This window comes from Myotis davidii, unplaced genomic scaffold (genome assembly GCF_000327345.1).
Source record: "Myotis davidii unplaced genomic scaffold, ASM32734v1 scaffold571, whole genome shotgun sequence".
Taxonomy (NCBI): domain Eukaryota; kingdom Metazoa; phylum Chordata; class Mammalia; order Chiroptera; family Vespertilionidae; genus Myotis; species Myotis davidii.
In genome coordinates, this window is record NW_006283136.1 from 1,900,354 (window position 1) to 1,918,241 (window position 17,888).

The following is a 17,888-nucleotide window of genomic DNA, read 5'->3' on the forward strand; positions in this document are numbered from 1 at the left end:
AGATAATTCCAAAAGATCAATACGTGATGTTATAAAACTGTACATAGGCAAAAGATCTACTCACATTGGATTGCATATGTATATAGACATTAGATATCTACTGCTGTGTAATAAATTGTTCCAAAATTTAGCATTCTGAAACAACAAACGTTTGTTATTTCTCAGTTTCTGTGGGTTAGGAATACAGGTGTAGCTTAACGAGGTGCCTTTGGTTAGTGTCTTTCACAGGGTATAATCAAGGTATCAGACTGAGCTACACTCATCTCATAGCTTGAATAGAGAAAGACCCCTCTTTCTGAGCCCACTCATGTGGCTGTTGGTTGGTTGGAGACATCAGGTCCCTATCAAAGAACAAATGAGAGAGCCAGAGAGGGCTTCCCAAATGGAAGCCATCACCATCTTTTTAAATCTAATCTTGGAAGTGACATACCATCCAATCCTATCACCTCTGCCACATTCTATTCGATCCTGCTCATACTCAGGATATCCACATACAGGTTATGAATATCAGGAGATACTCATAATTGGGAGCAGTCTTAGAGACTGCCTACTTCATAGGCCTATGGACTTTAATGGAGCAAATATGAAACGTTCATTAATGAGATATCAGATTCTAAATTGCAACCACTGGTTGAATGTTGGTGTAGAATCAGAGGAATTATATTAAAACACTATTAAAATATTCCTTTTTACAATTACATGACTATGTAAGGTTGAATTTTAATTTTCTTCATATACTTTAAAGGAATAGCAGCAGATTGCAGAATAGAATGCAGAAGGACATCCGAAAATTCAGATATCTTCTTTTAAGCCAGTTATTAACAGATTTGTGAAAATGTGAAACAGTGTCACTTTTCTCACTAAATTTTTTTCTTCACCTGCCCCACTCTCTTAAATTATGAAGCTTCTTTTAGCTCTTTGTAGGTTAGTCTCTCTAGCCTCAGTGGCCAGCACTCTTATTATGTAGGCACCAGAGTGAGAATACATAGGACTGATGTTTACTTTATAGCAGATGGTCTGGAAGAGCCAGGAAACCACATACTGAAGAGGCAGGCAAGAATAATGGTTGTAGTGCTAGAGTTATTGTGGCCTTGGGAGTTTCTTGGTTAGACTTAGGATAAATAAGGGGGAAACAGGTTATGAGCCTAAGAAATAAAAGGGGTTGGGTAGAAAATTAGTAATAAGAGGAACTAGTGAGAATCCCTCCTAGTGAGAACTAGGAGATCTAGAGCCTGAGAAAGAGGAGCTAAATTGAAGGTGGGTGGTATGGGGAGAAAAGAGAGAGTGGGAGAGGAGGGAAGGAGGCTTGGGAAGAGAGAGAGAGAGCGAGAGAGAGAGAGAGCGAACTATTGATCGGCCTGCTTTTGGCAATTTAAAAGTAGAAGAAAACTACTTTCATATACTACCTTACCAATAGTAGGGTTCTGTCTTAGGTAGTTATTCCTAAGACACTCTTACTTCCTTAATTATGCTTAAAATGTACCTGATAATGAGTTTTAAGAAGGCATTCTTGAGAGACTATATTATTACTGCTAGAAACATATATTTGACATAGGACCTCTTGATCAAAAATAATTTCAAGATTGAAAAGAATGACATTCCTTGATTCTTTATAAAGTAAGGGAGGGATGGAAAAATAATGCAATATTTAAATTTTTAAAAATTCAATTTAAATAAATGTAATACAACTAAAATTCAATTTAAATTAAAAAATTCAATATAAAACTAAAACATGAAAGTTACTTTCTTTCTTTTTTTTTTTTTTTACCAAATCCCTTTGCTAGAGATATTGTGCTTTTTTTTTGTTTTGTTTTGTTAATCCTCACCCGAGGATATTGATTTATTTATTTTTTGTAAGAGAGGGAAAGACAGAAACATCGATGTGAGAGAAACACATCGATTGGTTGCCTCCTGCATGCGTTCCGACCAGGGCCCTGATCAGGGAGGACCCTGCAACCAAAGTATGTGTCCTTGACCCTTTGGCCCACAGACTAACACTATCCACTGAGTCAAACCGGCTAGGGCGAGATATGGTGCTTTTTAAATATAAATATGGATATATGTATGTGCATAAATGATATACAGCCTGATAATGCTTTAAAGGAAAATGAGATTTTTAATGTGTGCTTCTGTATTTTTGTTTTGTTTGTTTGTTTGTTTATTTCTCAATAGTTCTTAGATAGAAAGAATTATCCTATATGATAGCAAACACAGGTTGTTGGGAAAGAAGCTTTGATATGGGATAGGGAACTTTTATACTTTCTAACTAATCTTACTACTAATCATCATTAATTAACATGGAACATTGTTATGGTTACATGTTGGCCAGGAATGCAATAAGCCAACAGTGATTATTACCCATATTGAGAGAGTCATTAAATGTCTCTATTTATTGTAATGTATACAAATGATCTGGCAAATTTTTTTTAGGTTTGAGGACACATATAGGAAGATAACATTTTGACTATTGCTTTTTAGACTTCACCTGTAAAATACAGAGGTATCAGAAGATGGTTCTACTTGCTTTTCTGTTACTAAATCATTGTGTAACTGCAGGGAAAAAATTTTCTTCCAAAATTAAATGTTTTTTGTTACTTATAATTTTACATGTATACCCATTTATTAAGTAGTTTCAAGTATTATTATTTAGAACTTAGTTACTCAAGTGTTATGCCAAAGGGTAGACAGATCCCTTAGGTCAGCAATTTTCAACCTTGTTTATCTCATGGCACACATAAACTGATTACTAAAATTCTGTGGTGCGCCAAAAAATATATTTTTTGCCGATCTGACAAAAAAATAAGTATAGTTTGATTCACACTGGATGGCTATTGTTGTGTTGGCTGTTGTCATTTTTTTGTTTTAAATATATTTTTACTGATTTCAGAAAGGAAGGGAGAGGTAGAGATAGAAACATCAGTGATGAGAAAGAATCATTGATTGGCTGCCTCCTGCATGCCCCATACTGGGGATCGAGCATGTGTCCTGATGGGGATTCGAATTGTGACCTCCTGGTTCATAGATTGATACTCAACCACTGAGCCATACCAGGTGGGCTATTTTCTTTCTTTTTTTTTTTTTGTAATTTTCACCCTAGGATATTTTTCCCATTGTTTTTTTTTTTTTTTTTTTTTTTCCCCTTGTGATTTTTTTCCTTTTTTTTTTTTTTTTTTTTTTAGAGAGAGTGGAAGGGAGGGGGAGAGATAGAGAGAGAGAAAAAAACATGCATGAGAGAGAGACACAGATTGGTTACCTCCCACACACACTCCGACCAGTGTTGGGGTCAAGCCTGCAACTGAGATACATGCCCCTGCTTGGAATCAAACCTGAGATCCTTCAATCCAAGGTCCAACACTCTAATCGCTGAGGAAAACCGGCTAGGGCTATTGTTATCATTTGACAATCTAAGGGAAAAGAGGTTAGTGCCCCTCACTAAATAGTCAGGCACTGCATGTTTTAAAAATTCTTGTGACACACTGGTTGAAAATCACTGCCTTAGGCTAACCTGAATTAGATATTGGCAACATTTGCAACTTCATATCCATGGGAGTCATCCGCAAAATCTTCTTTCTTCTTGTCTTTTACACAGGTTTGGTCAAGTCTCTTTAACAGGACCTTAATTTTCTCATTTGTAAAACAAAATCATTGGGCTGAAGATGGTTGAGATAATTCTGTATGAATTATTTGAAGGTTTTTAAAACACTTCATTTTTTTTGAAGGGGGACACCATTATGAATCTATGAGTGTTTTAACAAATACGTATAGATAAGGAAGTTTTTAGAATTGTTTCAAAATTAATGTTTAAATTTTTGTATAATTCTATTTTCACCCCTTTAAGCTCCTAAAAGACGGCGGCCTGCACGTTCAATATTTGATGGTTTTCGGGATTTTCAAACTGAAACTAGTAGGTATCTATGCATCAGTTTATCCTCCCTCTGTCTGTCTCTCTCCTTGTCTTCCCCTCCTTTCCTTTTCCCTCTCCCACGCATAAAACCACAATGTGGAAAAGTTCCTATACACTCCCTAACAGGTCAAGTTCTTAGTTTCATGTATATACTTTTCTTTTTTAATTTTAGGGAGAGAGAGATGAAAACATCAATGATGAGAGAGAATCATTGATTGGCTGCCTCCTGCACACCCCCTACTGGAGATTGAGCCCACAACCCAGGCATGTGCCCTTGATTGGAATCAAACCCAGAACTCTTCAGTTCACAGGCTGACACTTTATCCACTGAGCCAAACTGGCTAGTCTATATACTTTTTCTTAAAAAGAAAAAGATGATTAATATGAGGTCTAATTACTTTGAAGAATCACCTTATTTTAAAAGTAAAATTATGAATTCAGTCTGTGATTGTTTCTCCAGAACTGATTTGTTTTAAATTTTAAACTACTTGGTGATAGAAGAAGAATAAGAAAGATGAAGATAATGTAAAAATTTAAGTAATTTACAAACTTAATGAGCTTTTGAATGAGCACTCAAACACTGACTATAATAAAGTAAAAAACTGATTACCCTCAAGATCCTAGTATCTGTCAATGAACACAATGGGGAATTGAAAAATAGAAGAAAAAGCCACACCCAAAGCAGCCAGTATTAACATTTTGGCTACAGTTGTTTAGAATAGGTTTATATATTTCTGTGGAGTAAGTTAGAATGAGAATCTTGACTTTACACTTTTAGAGGAATTAGTACTGATTTAGCAATGGAACTGTAAAGAAAAGGACAGTTACGTTTGAGAGAATATATGAGAAATTCTTGGACCATGTTTGATTTTGTAGTTGATTTATAATGAGCTCATTGAAGCACAACTAGGTCTTGTAACTTTGAAGGGGAACCCAAACTGACTCAGGTTATCCAGGGAATCCTGTGCCCTGCCAGGAGAGGGTGATAGCAGTGGTCATTCTTGCTATTGCCAGAAACTTTGAAGATTGGGAATATAGCGGGAAACTACAGGTAAATTAAGATTACTTTTAGAACTAGATAAATGGAGTTGAAAGTTTTCTCCTGTACTAAAGTTGGTTTTGAATATGTGAAGGAAATATTTTGATTGTGAGACTAATATAAATTTCTGCTTTTATCCTTATCTTTTGGTAGAAAGCCACCACTAAGTTTTAAGACTCCCTCCCTACCTTGCTTTGTATTTTTTTCAGAATTAGCATTTTATATTTGCATTTTGAGGTCAAGCACATTGTTAAGTAATTCCTGCAATTGATACATGTCTTTTATACTGTTAGATTTATTCCTTTTATGGTTAGTTGAAACTTCCTCATCCTTCTGTGTTTCAGTTCGGCAAGAACAAGAGTTAAGAAATGGTGGAGCCATAGATAAGAAACTAACTACCCTGGCAGATCTGTTCCGGCCACCCATTGATTTGATGCATAAAGGCAGCTTTGAAACAGTAAGTAGTTGGAAATTCTAAGCTCGAAGTTATGAATTCTTCTGCACTTTCAATGCCATTTTTTTTCTAAGAGAAAAAAAGTTTTCAGCATACTGTATAGAGAATTGGCATCCTAATAAGTATAACATGAGAGATACCTAAAAGGTTACATTAATTTATGTTTGTATTAGCAGTATATGAGATTGCTTAATGAAAGCATTTTTTTAGCCTGTGTTGGTATTTTAGAATCTATGCCATTTTCATAGTTCTTTTATTATCTTACTTTTTTAAAGTTTACCTATCTTTGATTACTACTGAGAATAGTGTGCATGTGTTTGTTGGCTATTTGTGAATTGTTTGTAGGTATCTTTTGCCCACATTTCTAGGAGGTTCTTAGTGTATTTTTAAAAATATATATTTTTATTGATTTCAGAGAGGAAGGGAGAGGGGAAAGAGAGAGAGAAACATCAATGATGAGAGAGAATCATTGATCGGCTGCCTCCTGCACAACCCTTCAGTCTGCAGGCTGACGCTCTATCCACTGAGCCAAACCAGCAAGGGCAGTGTATTTTAAAAGAATATCTCTGTAGTTTCAGAATACATTCTGACTTACTTCTTGGCTTTAACTTGGTTAATGCCAAAGAAAAACTTTCCAGAGCAAGTTTATTTGATTACTTGCTGAATTATAAGCTTAATAAGGGCAGGAAGAATGTGCATCATTTTATTTTGGTAAATCTTGGGACCTAGTCTCTGGCATTTAATAGGACCTAGTATTTGTTAAATGATGGAATTTAGTTAGGATTTTAAATATTCTTCTGTTGAGGTGTTCAAACAGCTTGCTTTTGTGTATTGAGTAGCTTGTTAATGCTCTTTTGCATTAGAATGGCATTTGCATTGATGTAAATCAATTAGGTTTAAGATTAAGTCTTACCTGTTAGAATAAAGTAGGCCAAACAATAACCACAAAAATGATGTTGGTAGCTACAGCTATATATTTGAAAGTGAATTATGATTGTTTAAAAAAATTTTTTTCCTTGACATACTCTTACACTAGCCTAGATGAAGTATTTAGGGTAAGAAATTTAACCATAGCTTGCTCTTCTGTTTTAATTTTCTGAATTGTAAAACCTGAAAGTGTTTGGCTGCATGTAACAGAAGATCCAAATGATGGTGATTTGACCAAACAAAGGTTTCTTTTGCCCAGCTGGTGTTGCTTAGTGGTTGAGCGTCAACCCATGAATCAGGAGGTCATGGTTTGATTTCTGGTCAGGACACATACCTAGGCTGCAGGCTCAATCCCCAGTGGAGGTAGGTGGGGAGGGGCAGTGCAGGAGGCAGCTGATCAATTATTCTCATCATTGATGTTTCACTCTCCTTCTTTCCCCTCTCCCTTCCTCTCTCTGAAATCATTGAAAACAACTTTTTTAAAAGGGTTTCTTGTCCTAGTTGGTTTGGCTCAATGGATGGAGTGTCTGCGGACTAAAGGGTCCTGGGTTTGATTCTGGTCAAGGGTACTTACCTTGGTTACAGGCTCCCCCCTGGCCCGGGCCCTCCGTGCAGCCAATCGATGTGTTTCTCTCACATCCATATTTTTCTCTGTCTTTCCCTCTCTTCTACTCTCTCTCTAAAAAAAAAGAGATAAATGGAAAAAATATCCTCTGGTGAGGATTAAAAAAAAAAGAGTCTTTTTGTCATCTAAAAAAGTCTAGAGGTGAGGGAGTCTTTGGTGTTTATCAGCTCACATATGTCAGGTTAGATACCTCCTCAGTTTTCCTCATCCTTCCCTCATGATCTTAACATGGCAGCTGCTTATACTTTCTAGTGTTCCAGGCGCTTGTCTGCCTATCCTTTCTAATGTTCTGGTGATAATATAGCCACTGAGAGAGAGTAGCAGCAATGTGAAAGACAAAAATGATCTAGTTTGTTTTGACATGTTTTCCTTTTCATTAGCTTTTGAGTTGCTCTAGGGCAGGGGTGGGCAAACTTTTTGACTCGAGGGCCACAATGGGTTCTTAAACTGGACTGGAGGACCGGAACAAAAGCATGGATGGAGTGTTTGTGTGAACTAATATAAATTCAAAGTAAACATCATTACATAAAAGGGTACGGTCTTTTGTTTTTTTAGTTTTATTAATTTCAAACGGGCCAGATCCGGCCCGTGGGCCGTAGTTTGCCCACGGCTGCTCTAGGGCTTAATAAATAACTCTGTGCTTGATTTAATCTTGTCACTTTGGGCTCATAAAAAGCAGTTACCCTGATGCTTGTTCATTGAAGTAAACCAAATCTTTTTTGAAATTGCTGTCTGATTTTTTGTTCATTTTTTAAAGTTACATAACCTTTTTTCTTTGTATTTCATGACCTGCATTGTTTGCAATAATCTATTCATATCTTCACTAATACTAAAGTTTATCATTTATGAGTCTTTAAATGACATTAACACTCCCAGAAAAAATAGGCATTTCGTTATAATAATGATATATCTATTAGTTTTATATAAATTAGGAAGGTCACATGCAAAATTAAGTCATTGATGTTTAGAGAGGTGAATGTTAAAAATTATACGGACTCTCTTTGGTTGCTCTGGCAGGGCCCATAGGTTTGGGCACAATATCAGATGTAGCTGTGAGCCATAGTTTTACAGGTTTAGAAACTAGACTGTCTTAGTGTATCTAGAGATAGACCATATTCAAAGGTTCTGAAGAGACTGATTAATTTACTTGTTCATTTAATATTTATCGAGGCCGCCTTTTGTAAGGCCTTGTCTAGATAATAGGGATTATATTTTTTGGGATAGATTTTACTGCATGTGAGAGAGACCAGGAAGAAAACAAATAGTAGCTTAAACAAGATAGAAGTCCAGGCTATTAGGACGGTTCTGCTCTGTGAAGTTACTAGCAGTGCAAGTTTTCTTTGTCTTCTTCTTCTATTTCCTAGGTCTTGCTTGCCTTTGTCCATATGATTCAAGGGGACTTATCACCATGTTTGCTTTCTAGCCAGAATGAAGGAGGGAGGGGGCTGAGGAAGGTATACCTTTTCCCTTTAAAGGCACAACCTAGAAGTTGCTCACATCCCATTGACCAGAACTTGGTAATATGGTTACACCTACTGCAAGGGACACTAGGAAATCCAGGTGCTTAGAAGAAAATGGATATCGGGAGCCTATAAGCAGTTTCTTCCCCTGGGAGATAGTGGTAAGCACATTACACAAAGTCCTTGCCATCAAAGATTTATAATCAAGAGGGAGAAACAGACTATAAACAAATAAAAATCAAATGTATATACATATATGTAAAACATTTCGTGTGTGTTTGTATATACAATATAGAGAGGTAGGGTGTAATTTCAGGTTATAGTATGTAGTGGGAGAAAATAAACAAAATAGAATTAGGGACCCAGTCGGGGTGGCTCTGTGGTTGATTCCCAGTCAGGGCACATGCTCAGGTTTCGGGCTGGATCCCTAGTGTGGGGTGTACAGGAGGGCCACCGATCAATGATTCCTTTTCATTATTGATGTTTCTGTCTCTTTCTCCCTCTCCCTTCCTCTCTGAAATCAATAAAAAAATATTTTAAAAAATAGAATAAGGAAAGGAGAGGGCAATTTTTTTGTTTGTTTAGAGCCACTAAGATGCATGTATACTTAACAAGCAAAATTAAAAGCAGGGTTGATTTCATAGGTTTCCCATATGTTTGTAATTGTGAAGAGAGAAGACTGTTTTAGATAGGAAGATAAAGGAAGATTTTGAAGGATGAGATTTGAGTAGAAATCCGAGTGAAGTGAAGGAATGTGAACCATAGGAATGTTAGGGAAACAGCAGATAGTAAGGCTGAAAAGGGTATATTTCTGGTACAGCCAAGGAATCAGTATAGCTGTAGCTGAGTGACCCACTTAGGATGAATGATCTGACCTAGGCAAGGGAACATGTAGCTTGTAAGTTCCATGAACACAGGAACTTTGTTTTATTTGTCATTGTATTCAATGCTTAGAAGAACTTTTGGCACATAATTGGCCCTCAATAAATCTTTCTTAAATGATTGAATGGCATAATCTGGAGTATATGGTACAGAATCAGAATAATTTCCATAATAGTCTTTATTTTCATTATAAATGCATATTTATTTGTTATCATTTAATTCACATGTACTTAGTTGTAATTATTAAGAATACTTTGTTAATTTTAAAAGTCCTGCTAGTAAGTAAAAATATTTTAGCTAAAAATATAAAGAACCAATTCAGTAACAAAATATGTAAGATAAACTTTTTAAAAATAAACTTTATTTGTAGCTTATCTTTAGTTTTATTCAAAGTTGGCAAATATAGCAAACCAGTGGGGGAAAAAATAAAATCACAATTTCCATTAAAAGTACTGTGCATATTTTAATATATTTTCATCTTGACTTTATGTATATCTATTATTGAAACAAATATCTTTTCCTTTGTATTTTTTTAAAATGTATTTTTATTGATTTCAGAGAGGAAGGGAGAGGGAAAGAAACATCAATGATCAGCTGCCTCCTGCACAACCTCCCACTTGGGATCATGCCCATAACCCCAGCATGTGCCCTTGAATTGGACCCAGGATCCTTCAGTCCGCAGGTTGATGCTGTATCCACTGAGCCAAACCAGCTAGGGCTATTCTTTTTTTTTTCTTACTTTACTGATCTGTCTGGGACTGGTAGAGATACTCTCTCACTGTTTCCCCCTTGTCACGGATAAGTCATATCACATACGTCTCTACTTGATGTAGCCACACTTGTCCTTGGGTCTTCATAAAATGGCTTTTGAATGTTGATTCTGAACAGTCTAATAGATTCTAAGAGGGAAGGTTCATCATTTGTGTAAGACTCTCTTATATTCCCTCTAAACATTGTTGCTTTGCATAAAATTCATGTCTTTGGGCCTTTCCTTCCAGCAGTAATTTCTTAACAGCATTTTCAGTTTCTTGTACTGATTAATATAAGGTTTCTCCCCAGTGTATGCTTCATGAAGGCAGGGTTTTTTGTGTTTTGGTAACTGCTCTAATTCCAGCATCTATAGCTATACCTGAAACATGATAGGTATCAGCAAGTTTATTTGTTGAATGAATGAATCTGAATTAAAGCAAAACTGTGAATAAATGAACTTTTAAAATCAAAAGCAAATGACTGTCCATCAGTTTTAAACTCTTGACTTTTTTTTCTTCTCCATGTTGTAGTTTTAGGCAGACTTATGTACATTTACCCTGTTACAGAAATGTGTGTTAAATTTTTCCCGTCTCAAATACTTTTTCTTCAGTTAAGGCATATAAGTATACATTTATCACTCATTTATCAAATTCATGTGCATGCTATAGGTAAGGAAGTAAGTTGAACACTTACTTTCTAGGAGTAAGGAATAATTTTATTATATTTATATATTTTAAAATAAGCTTTTGACCAGGTAATACAGCTTTCTGGCTCAATACAGGGATTCCTTTTTGAACTTGACTTTTCACCTGTGGAATTAAAATTAAATATTGGAAAATGATTTTTTTCTGGAGGATTCATACCAAAAAATAGGATAACAGTTATCTTTAAGACTGTGTAAACCTTCTTAAAGCAGAAGATAGTTTTACATTGTCCAATACCTCCAAAATGATATATGTTTTTCAACTGTTAACGACCTGAGTTAATTGAAGATCTATGTTAATCTGGTATGGGAAATAATACTCTTCCAAGACAAAATTACTCAAAACTATTGCTTTCATTTCATTGTTCCTATACAGAGGTTTAAGGAAGCCTTTGCTTGCTCATTTGCTTTTCTGCCAATCTTTGTATTCAGCAACTTTTTAGGTTTTTATGGTGATGACAAACTATTAGGCAAAAAGTACATACTCATGATTAATATTTGTGCTATAAATTGGGGGGGTCTTTTAAAAATCATTCTGAAACATTCTTTGATCCTATAATCTCATTTTTTGAAATCTCCTAGGAAAACAACACTAAGAGAAAAAACCCTTAGCAGCTTTTACAGAAATATTTAGGGTGATCCTATAAAATAGTACATGCCTAATAGGGGTTGAAAGAGATAATGTGATAGAATTATGTGACTTGACCATAAGTTGTATAATCTTTTTCAGATGTTTAAATGTACAATAAAAGTCCAGCCATTATAACAAGAACAGTTTATTTAAATTTGAAAAATGCTTGGAAATGGACAGTATAATTATATATATCTATGCAAATTAATGTAAATAATGTATATATACCAAAAACTCTATATGTTATACTTGAGGGGAAAAACTTAGTAGTATTTAAATGAAAAGATAATAGTTTCTGAACTCTGAAACATATCAGTTACCAAGGAGAAATTATTTCTAACAGGTGTTGTGTAACTACTCTTATAGGCCAAAGAGTGTGGGCAGATGCAAAATAAGTGGCTGATGATAAACATCCAGAATGTACAAGACTTTGCATGCCAGTGCCTCAACCGTGATGTATGGAGCAATGATGCTGTGAAGAATATTATCCGGGAACATTTCATTTTCTGGCAGGTGAGGAGAGTTAATCAAAGTTTTAGTAGCATTTTACTTTTGTAGTATGGGATGTTGAGAAGGAGGAATTTAGTAATAAACTGGAAAAATTTTAATAACCGAGTTAAATTATGATGTATGAAAAGGTAAGACCACCCATAATGACTGAAATAGTAAGAACAAGTGAAAATTAGGGCAGCAATGAAGAACTCTCGAGGGAAGGAAAGAAAGAACCACGCTGCATAACTATATAACATTCATATCTCACATGAGCTTAAATATCTTGATAGAGTGCACAACTGTACTCTTCAATCCTGTATAATAAAAGGCTAATATGCAATTGACTGAATGGTGGAGCAACTGGTTGCTATGATGTGCACTGACCACCAAGGGACAAACGCTCAATGCAGGAGCTGCCCCTTGGTGGTCAGTGCACTCCCACAGGGGGAGTGCCTCTCAGCCAGAAGCCGGGCTCACGGCTGGCGAGTGCAGTGGCGGTGGTGGGAGCCTCTGCCTTTAGTTGGACATCCCCCAAGGGCTCCCGGACTGCAAGAGGGCACAGACCAGGCTGAGGGACCCCGCCCCCGAGTACACAAATTTTGTGCACTGGGCCTCTAGTTCTATATAATAAAACCCTAATATGCAAATCGACTGGTCACTATGATGTGCACTGACCATCAGGGGGCAGATGCTCAATTCAGGAGCTGCCCCCTGGTGGTCAGTGCGCGCCCATGGGAAGCGCCAGCCAGAAGCCGGCCTCACCGCTGGTGAGCGCAGTGGCAGTGGTAGGAGGTAAGGAGCAAGGGGTCCCAGACTGCTAGAGGCCTGGACTGCGAGAGGGATGTCTGACTGCTACCAGGGGTCCCAGTCTCCCTTGCAGTTAGGATACAGGCATGTGACCTAAGACCTGGGTTTAGAAGTAAACAATGTGAATATGTAGCAGTGAGGGGGGAACTGATTTAGCAAGCCCCAGTGCATGAATCTTGTGCACCAGGCCTCTAGTAGGAATATAATGTGAGCCACATATTTAATTAAAAATGCTCCAGTAGCCACATTTTAAAAGGTCAAAAGAAACAGGTGAAATTAATTTTAATGTGTTAAAATCAATATATCTAATACCAAACTAATATTAAAATCTTAATGAGATGTTTTGATTTTTGTGTGTGTATGTGTGAAGTCTCCAAGATGTGATGTGTGTATATTTCATAGGTACAGAACTGTCAGTTCAGACCAGCCATGTTTCAAGTACTTCAATAGCACATGTAGTGGTTGTTATAATTGACAGTGTGAATGTAGAAGATCTTGAGTAACGGAAAAACATTTGACTAAGATTTGGATTTTAGCTTGAGTTTTATACTTTTTATGTATATTTCTTAGTATTGTCACTTAATCTTGCTGATTCTGTTTTCTTTTTATGTAAATTATCAAGCTAAGGTTAGATAATCTTGTTCAAATTTTTTATTTTTTTATGAAAAATTATAGAAAATAAAAACATCTGAATGAACTTAATTTTTTCCACTATAAGATATGCTGTTAATGTTATTAATTTATTCATTCATGTTTTACAGGTCCCCTAAATTCAGTATTTTTTCTGAATGGTAAACTTTTCTTCTACAACTATTTTTTTAAATATGTTTTTATTGATTTTTTTTTTTAAGAGAGAGTGGAAGGGAGCGGGGTAGAGAGATAGAAACATCAATGAGAGAGGAGCATCATTGTTTGGCTGCCTCCTGCACACCCCCTACTGGGGATAGAGCCCATAACCCGGGCATGTGCCCTATCGGGTAATTGAATCAGTGATCTGTTGGTTCTGGGTCAACACTCAACTGCCGAGCCACACCAGCTGGGCTCTTCCGCAACTATTGGTTGAGAATCTCCTTGACTAGCACTATGCTAGCCAAGCTTATCATCTCAATATGTAGTGACTTATTAAGATGTATATGATAGAGTTTGGAATAATATAGGTGGACAGATAACTTGATCAGAAAGAACAATATCTCTTCTGAACTGGAAAGGGAGGAAAAGTGGATTGATACATGTTTCCACGGGGACTGAGGACAGGAAGTTGAGGTAGTTCACACCAGATTACCTTCATTTTTCTCTTTAATGTAGGAATGAATCCTAACATATACTAAAGGTGTATTTGGAGAATTGTTGTTGGTATATAACAAGGATACAGTTGATACTTTTTTAGAGGTTGACTTTTTTTTATATCAATGATTTAACAGGTTTATCATGACAGTGAGGAAGGTCAGAGATACATACAATTTTATAAGCTAGGGGATTTCCCCTATGTTTCCATCTTGGATCCACGGACAGGTAATATTTATTTTATATCAGCTTACAGCAATTGACATATGACGTATTTTTCAATTACCTAAGTATTTGATCTTTAATATTTGACTGGATTCAGTTTCAGAATTCTTTGTAATAATTTAGGTGAAGAGTTTTTATTCATGTCCTTTAGAATTATTTAAACATCTATTAAAATATGTTAGGGAGTCAGTCTGTTTCTGACAATTTGGGGAGATGATTGTATTTTATATTTATGCAGCTCTGTACTTTCTAAAACTAATATTTTATCTTGTCATATTTTAAGGGATCCCCTTGGGTTTTCTGTTATTAAAATATTAAGATTGTTCAGGTACTGGTTGTAATCCCACCAGAGAAGCGGAGGGTAGAACTGGTTTTATTATTAGTGAATTTTTATCAAGATTTTGCTTCGTTTGAATCTCTTCTTTCTAAATGCCAATAAATGATATTAGCAGATAAGTTGCCAGTTGGCTAGGAATCCTAGGTTGGCCATAATTGATGAATTCTTTAGGTTATGAAAACGCTATGTAATTTAAACTGGTGAAGGGTGGGTGAAAGGTTAACGTGGTGGTACTTGAGCAGGCTAAATAGCCATCACAGACGGTGGATAAAGAAAATTGAATTTATTTAAGAAAAGGGGTGGGGAAAGGGATATCCAAAGGGAAGGGCTGCATAGCACTGAGCCAAGGTGATATTGGGTGATGATGTCTGCCCCATGAGCTGGAATTTCATCTTTATATGCAGTCACTGGTGGGAAGTTCTTGTCGTCAGTGTGTGTGGGCTGAGTTGCTGGGCTTGGAATGTGGATATGCAATCAGGCGTCTTTAGGATAGTTTTAATTCCTTATATAGTCTGATTCCAGCAAATTTTCCTGGTCTTTGTCCTCCTGAAGCGGGAAGCTTGGACAAGTTTTGGGTCTTTGTTTTCCTGTGGCAGGAAGCTTACAAATGGCCATTAAGGACTATATTGCCCTGAGTCCTAACAGAGGGAATATCTGTTCCTTCCTAAAATTTTAATTATGCAAATGCCAAAAAAATACTTAATGAGAATGTTGAGAAGGCATGTTGATTTTATTATATTTACATATCACGTTTTTTAATTTTTAGGTCAGAAGCTAGTAGAGTGGCACCAGTTAGACGTATCCTCTTTCTTGGACCAAGTGACGGGATTTCTGGGTGAACATGGGCAACTGGATGGACTTTCTAGCAGTCCCCCCAAAAAATGTGCCCGTTCAGTAAGTATGAATAAGATGTGATAATGGGCAATTAAATGTAATTGTATATAGATGTCTTGTGTAAAATGTTTGAGGTTAAGATTTTAAAGATATTCATGTAAGTATTGGACAGTTATAATTTGTGGCTCTACAACATCTTAGATGCCCTTCTTATATTTTGATAATTTCCCACATGCGGATTCTGTCTTCTCAGTAAAATCATACGATTCATATTCCCAGTCTCCCTTGCAGTTAGGATACCTGGGTTTAGAAGTAAGCAATGTGAATAGGAGCGAGGAGGGGAACTGATTAGCAAGCCCTGATGATGGAGGAATCCACTTCTTTCAAAGGCAGCATTGCCAGGTCTAAGCAACAGTAAAAAAAAAAAAACAATGGTATTTTTGCTAGAAAACTCTCATGGTATAGGTGGTCATTATTACTAGTTATATAGCTTTAGGACCTGGCTCTCTAGCCCACCTTGAGATTACTTCTATACTTATTTTCTATAATATGCTATTATTAGGCAGACCTATTTGATAATTGGTCTAAATATTAATTGGAAATCATAGACCTACAAAGATATCAGAATTTCACATTGGTTGTAGAAGCTGTTAGGGTTTGATTGTCAGTGAGGATAAAATTAGTTTTAGAAGATAAGACTTTAATAGTCCATATCATGCAGTGATGAAAGTTACTTAACTAATCACATAGAATAAAGTACCCATTTAATAAAAGACTATATGGATACTTGCAAAGAAGGGGTATAAAATCCCCCTCCCCCCAATTATTCAGACACAACAGAGCAGAACTAAAACATTGTTTCACTTTTATCTATAGACTATTTCTTTGTTTTTTTTCATTGCTAAGAGAAGTTTTACTTACCTATAATTCTTTTTTAAGGCATTTAAAAAATCCAGAGTTTCTATAATTGTCCTAAGAGAGTTTCTTATCTTTTGCAGTCATAAGGCTGATACTGTAAAAAACCAGAGCCTGAGTTTGTGAGTTGCTGAATTTCAACATAAATTGAATTTACAACTTTACCAGTTCTCTTATAAAAATTAAGGAACTTAATGGAAAATAGTGGGACCATAAAAATTGGACAAATACATAGGGATGATTTGGGTGACTTAGTACCTCAGACTCTACTTACTATACTAAATTATCTGATTATTATAAATTTTGATCAACTGTGTGCAAGAGAAACATCAACAAATAATGGCTTAAACGAGGAAGACATCTACTTTTCTCAGCAAGAAGTCCAGAAGCAAGCAGTCTAGGGATTGACTTTGTAATGTCATCAAGGAACCAGGTTCCTCTTCTTTTATTCCCCACCTCCATCCATCACTAGTATTTATTGGCTTTTGTCCTCATGGCTACAGTTAGATGCTATACTCTTAGGTGCAAGCATGACAAGGAGGAACGGGGTGTTGACTGTTACAAAGGTAAACAGCTACGGATAAGAGTTTTGCTTATTTTAGCTGGGCACATTTTCTTGCACAAACATAACGGAGGCTCTGTTAATAAGGAAGCAGAGAAGACTGGATGAGAGATAGGAAACTAGCAGTGTCCGTCATAGTGTTGTTCTTTAAAATCAACTTACATGGTATATAGTGTTATCTGCAATCTATCCAAGCTGTTGCATGTCATGTGGGCACATCTGCTTGCTTTTCTGTGTGTGTGATAAATTAGCCTTAAGTTTATTATATTTAAATTTTTATAGCCTTAATAATTACTGTGCAATAAACTGAACACATTTAAAAATTAAAATTTGACAAATTTTGATATGAGTATCTTTTCATGTGCTTTTTTGCTATCTCTTGAAGTGTCAATTCAGGTCTCTGGCTTGTTTTTTATTGGGTTGCATGTCATCTTAATTGTAAGCATTCTTTCTTTATCCTCATGTTTTTTTACTAATTTTAGAGAGGGGAAGGGAGAGAGAAACATCAATCAGTTGCCTCCTGTATGCACCCCAACCAGGGATCAAAACTGTAATATAGCCCTAGCTGACTTGGTTAAGTGGATAGAGCGTCAGCCTGCGGACTGAGGGGTCCCAGGTTCAATTGTGGCCAAGGGCATATGCCTGGGTTGCAGGCTCCATCCCCAGTGGGGGGTGTGCACGAGGCAGCCGATCAATGATTCTCTCGCATCATTGATATTTTTATCTCTCTCTCCTTCTCCCTTCCTCTCTGAAATCAATAAAGAAATATATTTTAAAAAAAAAACAAAAAAAAACCTGTAATATAGGTATGTGCCATGACCGGAAATTGAACCCACAACCTTTTGGTGTATGGGACGATGCTCCAACCAACTGGCCAGGTCTATAAGGGTTCTTTTTATAGTCTAGATATAGTTTATAGATAATTTTCTCCCAGTGTGTTACTTACTTATTCATTTTATAATAGTGTTTTTTGAAGAGCAAATTTTAAATTACTGATGAAATCCAGTTTATCAACTTTTATATTCTATGCTTTTTGTCTTATGTGATAATTTTTTTT

At 36.1% G+C, this 17,888-nt stretch overlaps 1 protein-coding gene across 2 annotated transcripts in view; it reads left to right on the top strand.

The window, feature by feature from the left end:
• Window positions 1-17,888, top strand: part of UBXN7 (UBX domain protein 7) — an 81,200-nt gene that overhangs the window by 42,689 nt on the left and 20,623 nt on the right. For both annotated transcript variants that reach the window (XM_006753402.2, XM_015562505.1), the window contains exons 4-8: window positions 3,839-3,904; window positions 5,288-5,400; window positions 11,742-11,888; window positions 14,096-14,186; window positions 15,287-15,414. In XM_006753402.2, the coding sequence (XP_006753465.1) occupies window positions 3,839-3,904; window positions 5,288-5,400; window positions 11,742-11,888; window positions 14,096-14,186; window positions 15,287-15,414 (545 nt within the window). The remainder of the gene's footprint in view (window positions 1-3,838; window positions 3,905-5,287; window positions 5,401-11,741; window positions 11,889-14,095; window positions 14,187-15,286; window positions 15,415-17,888) is intronic.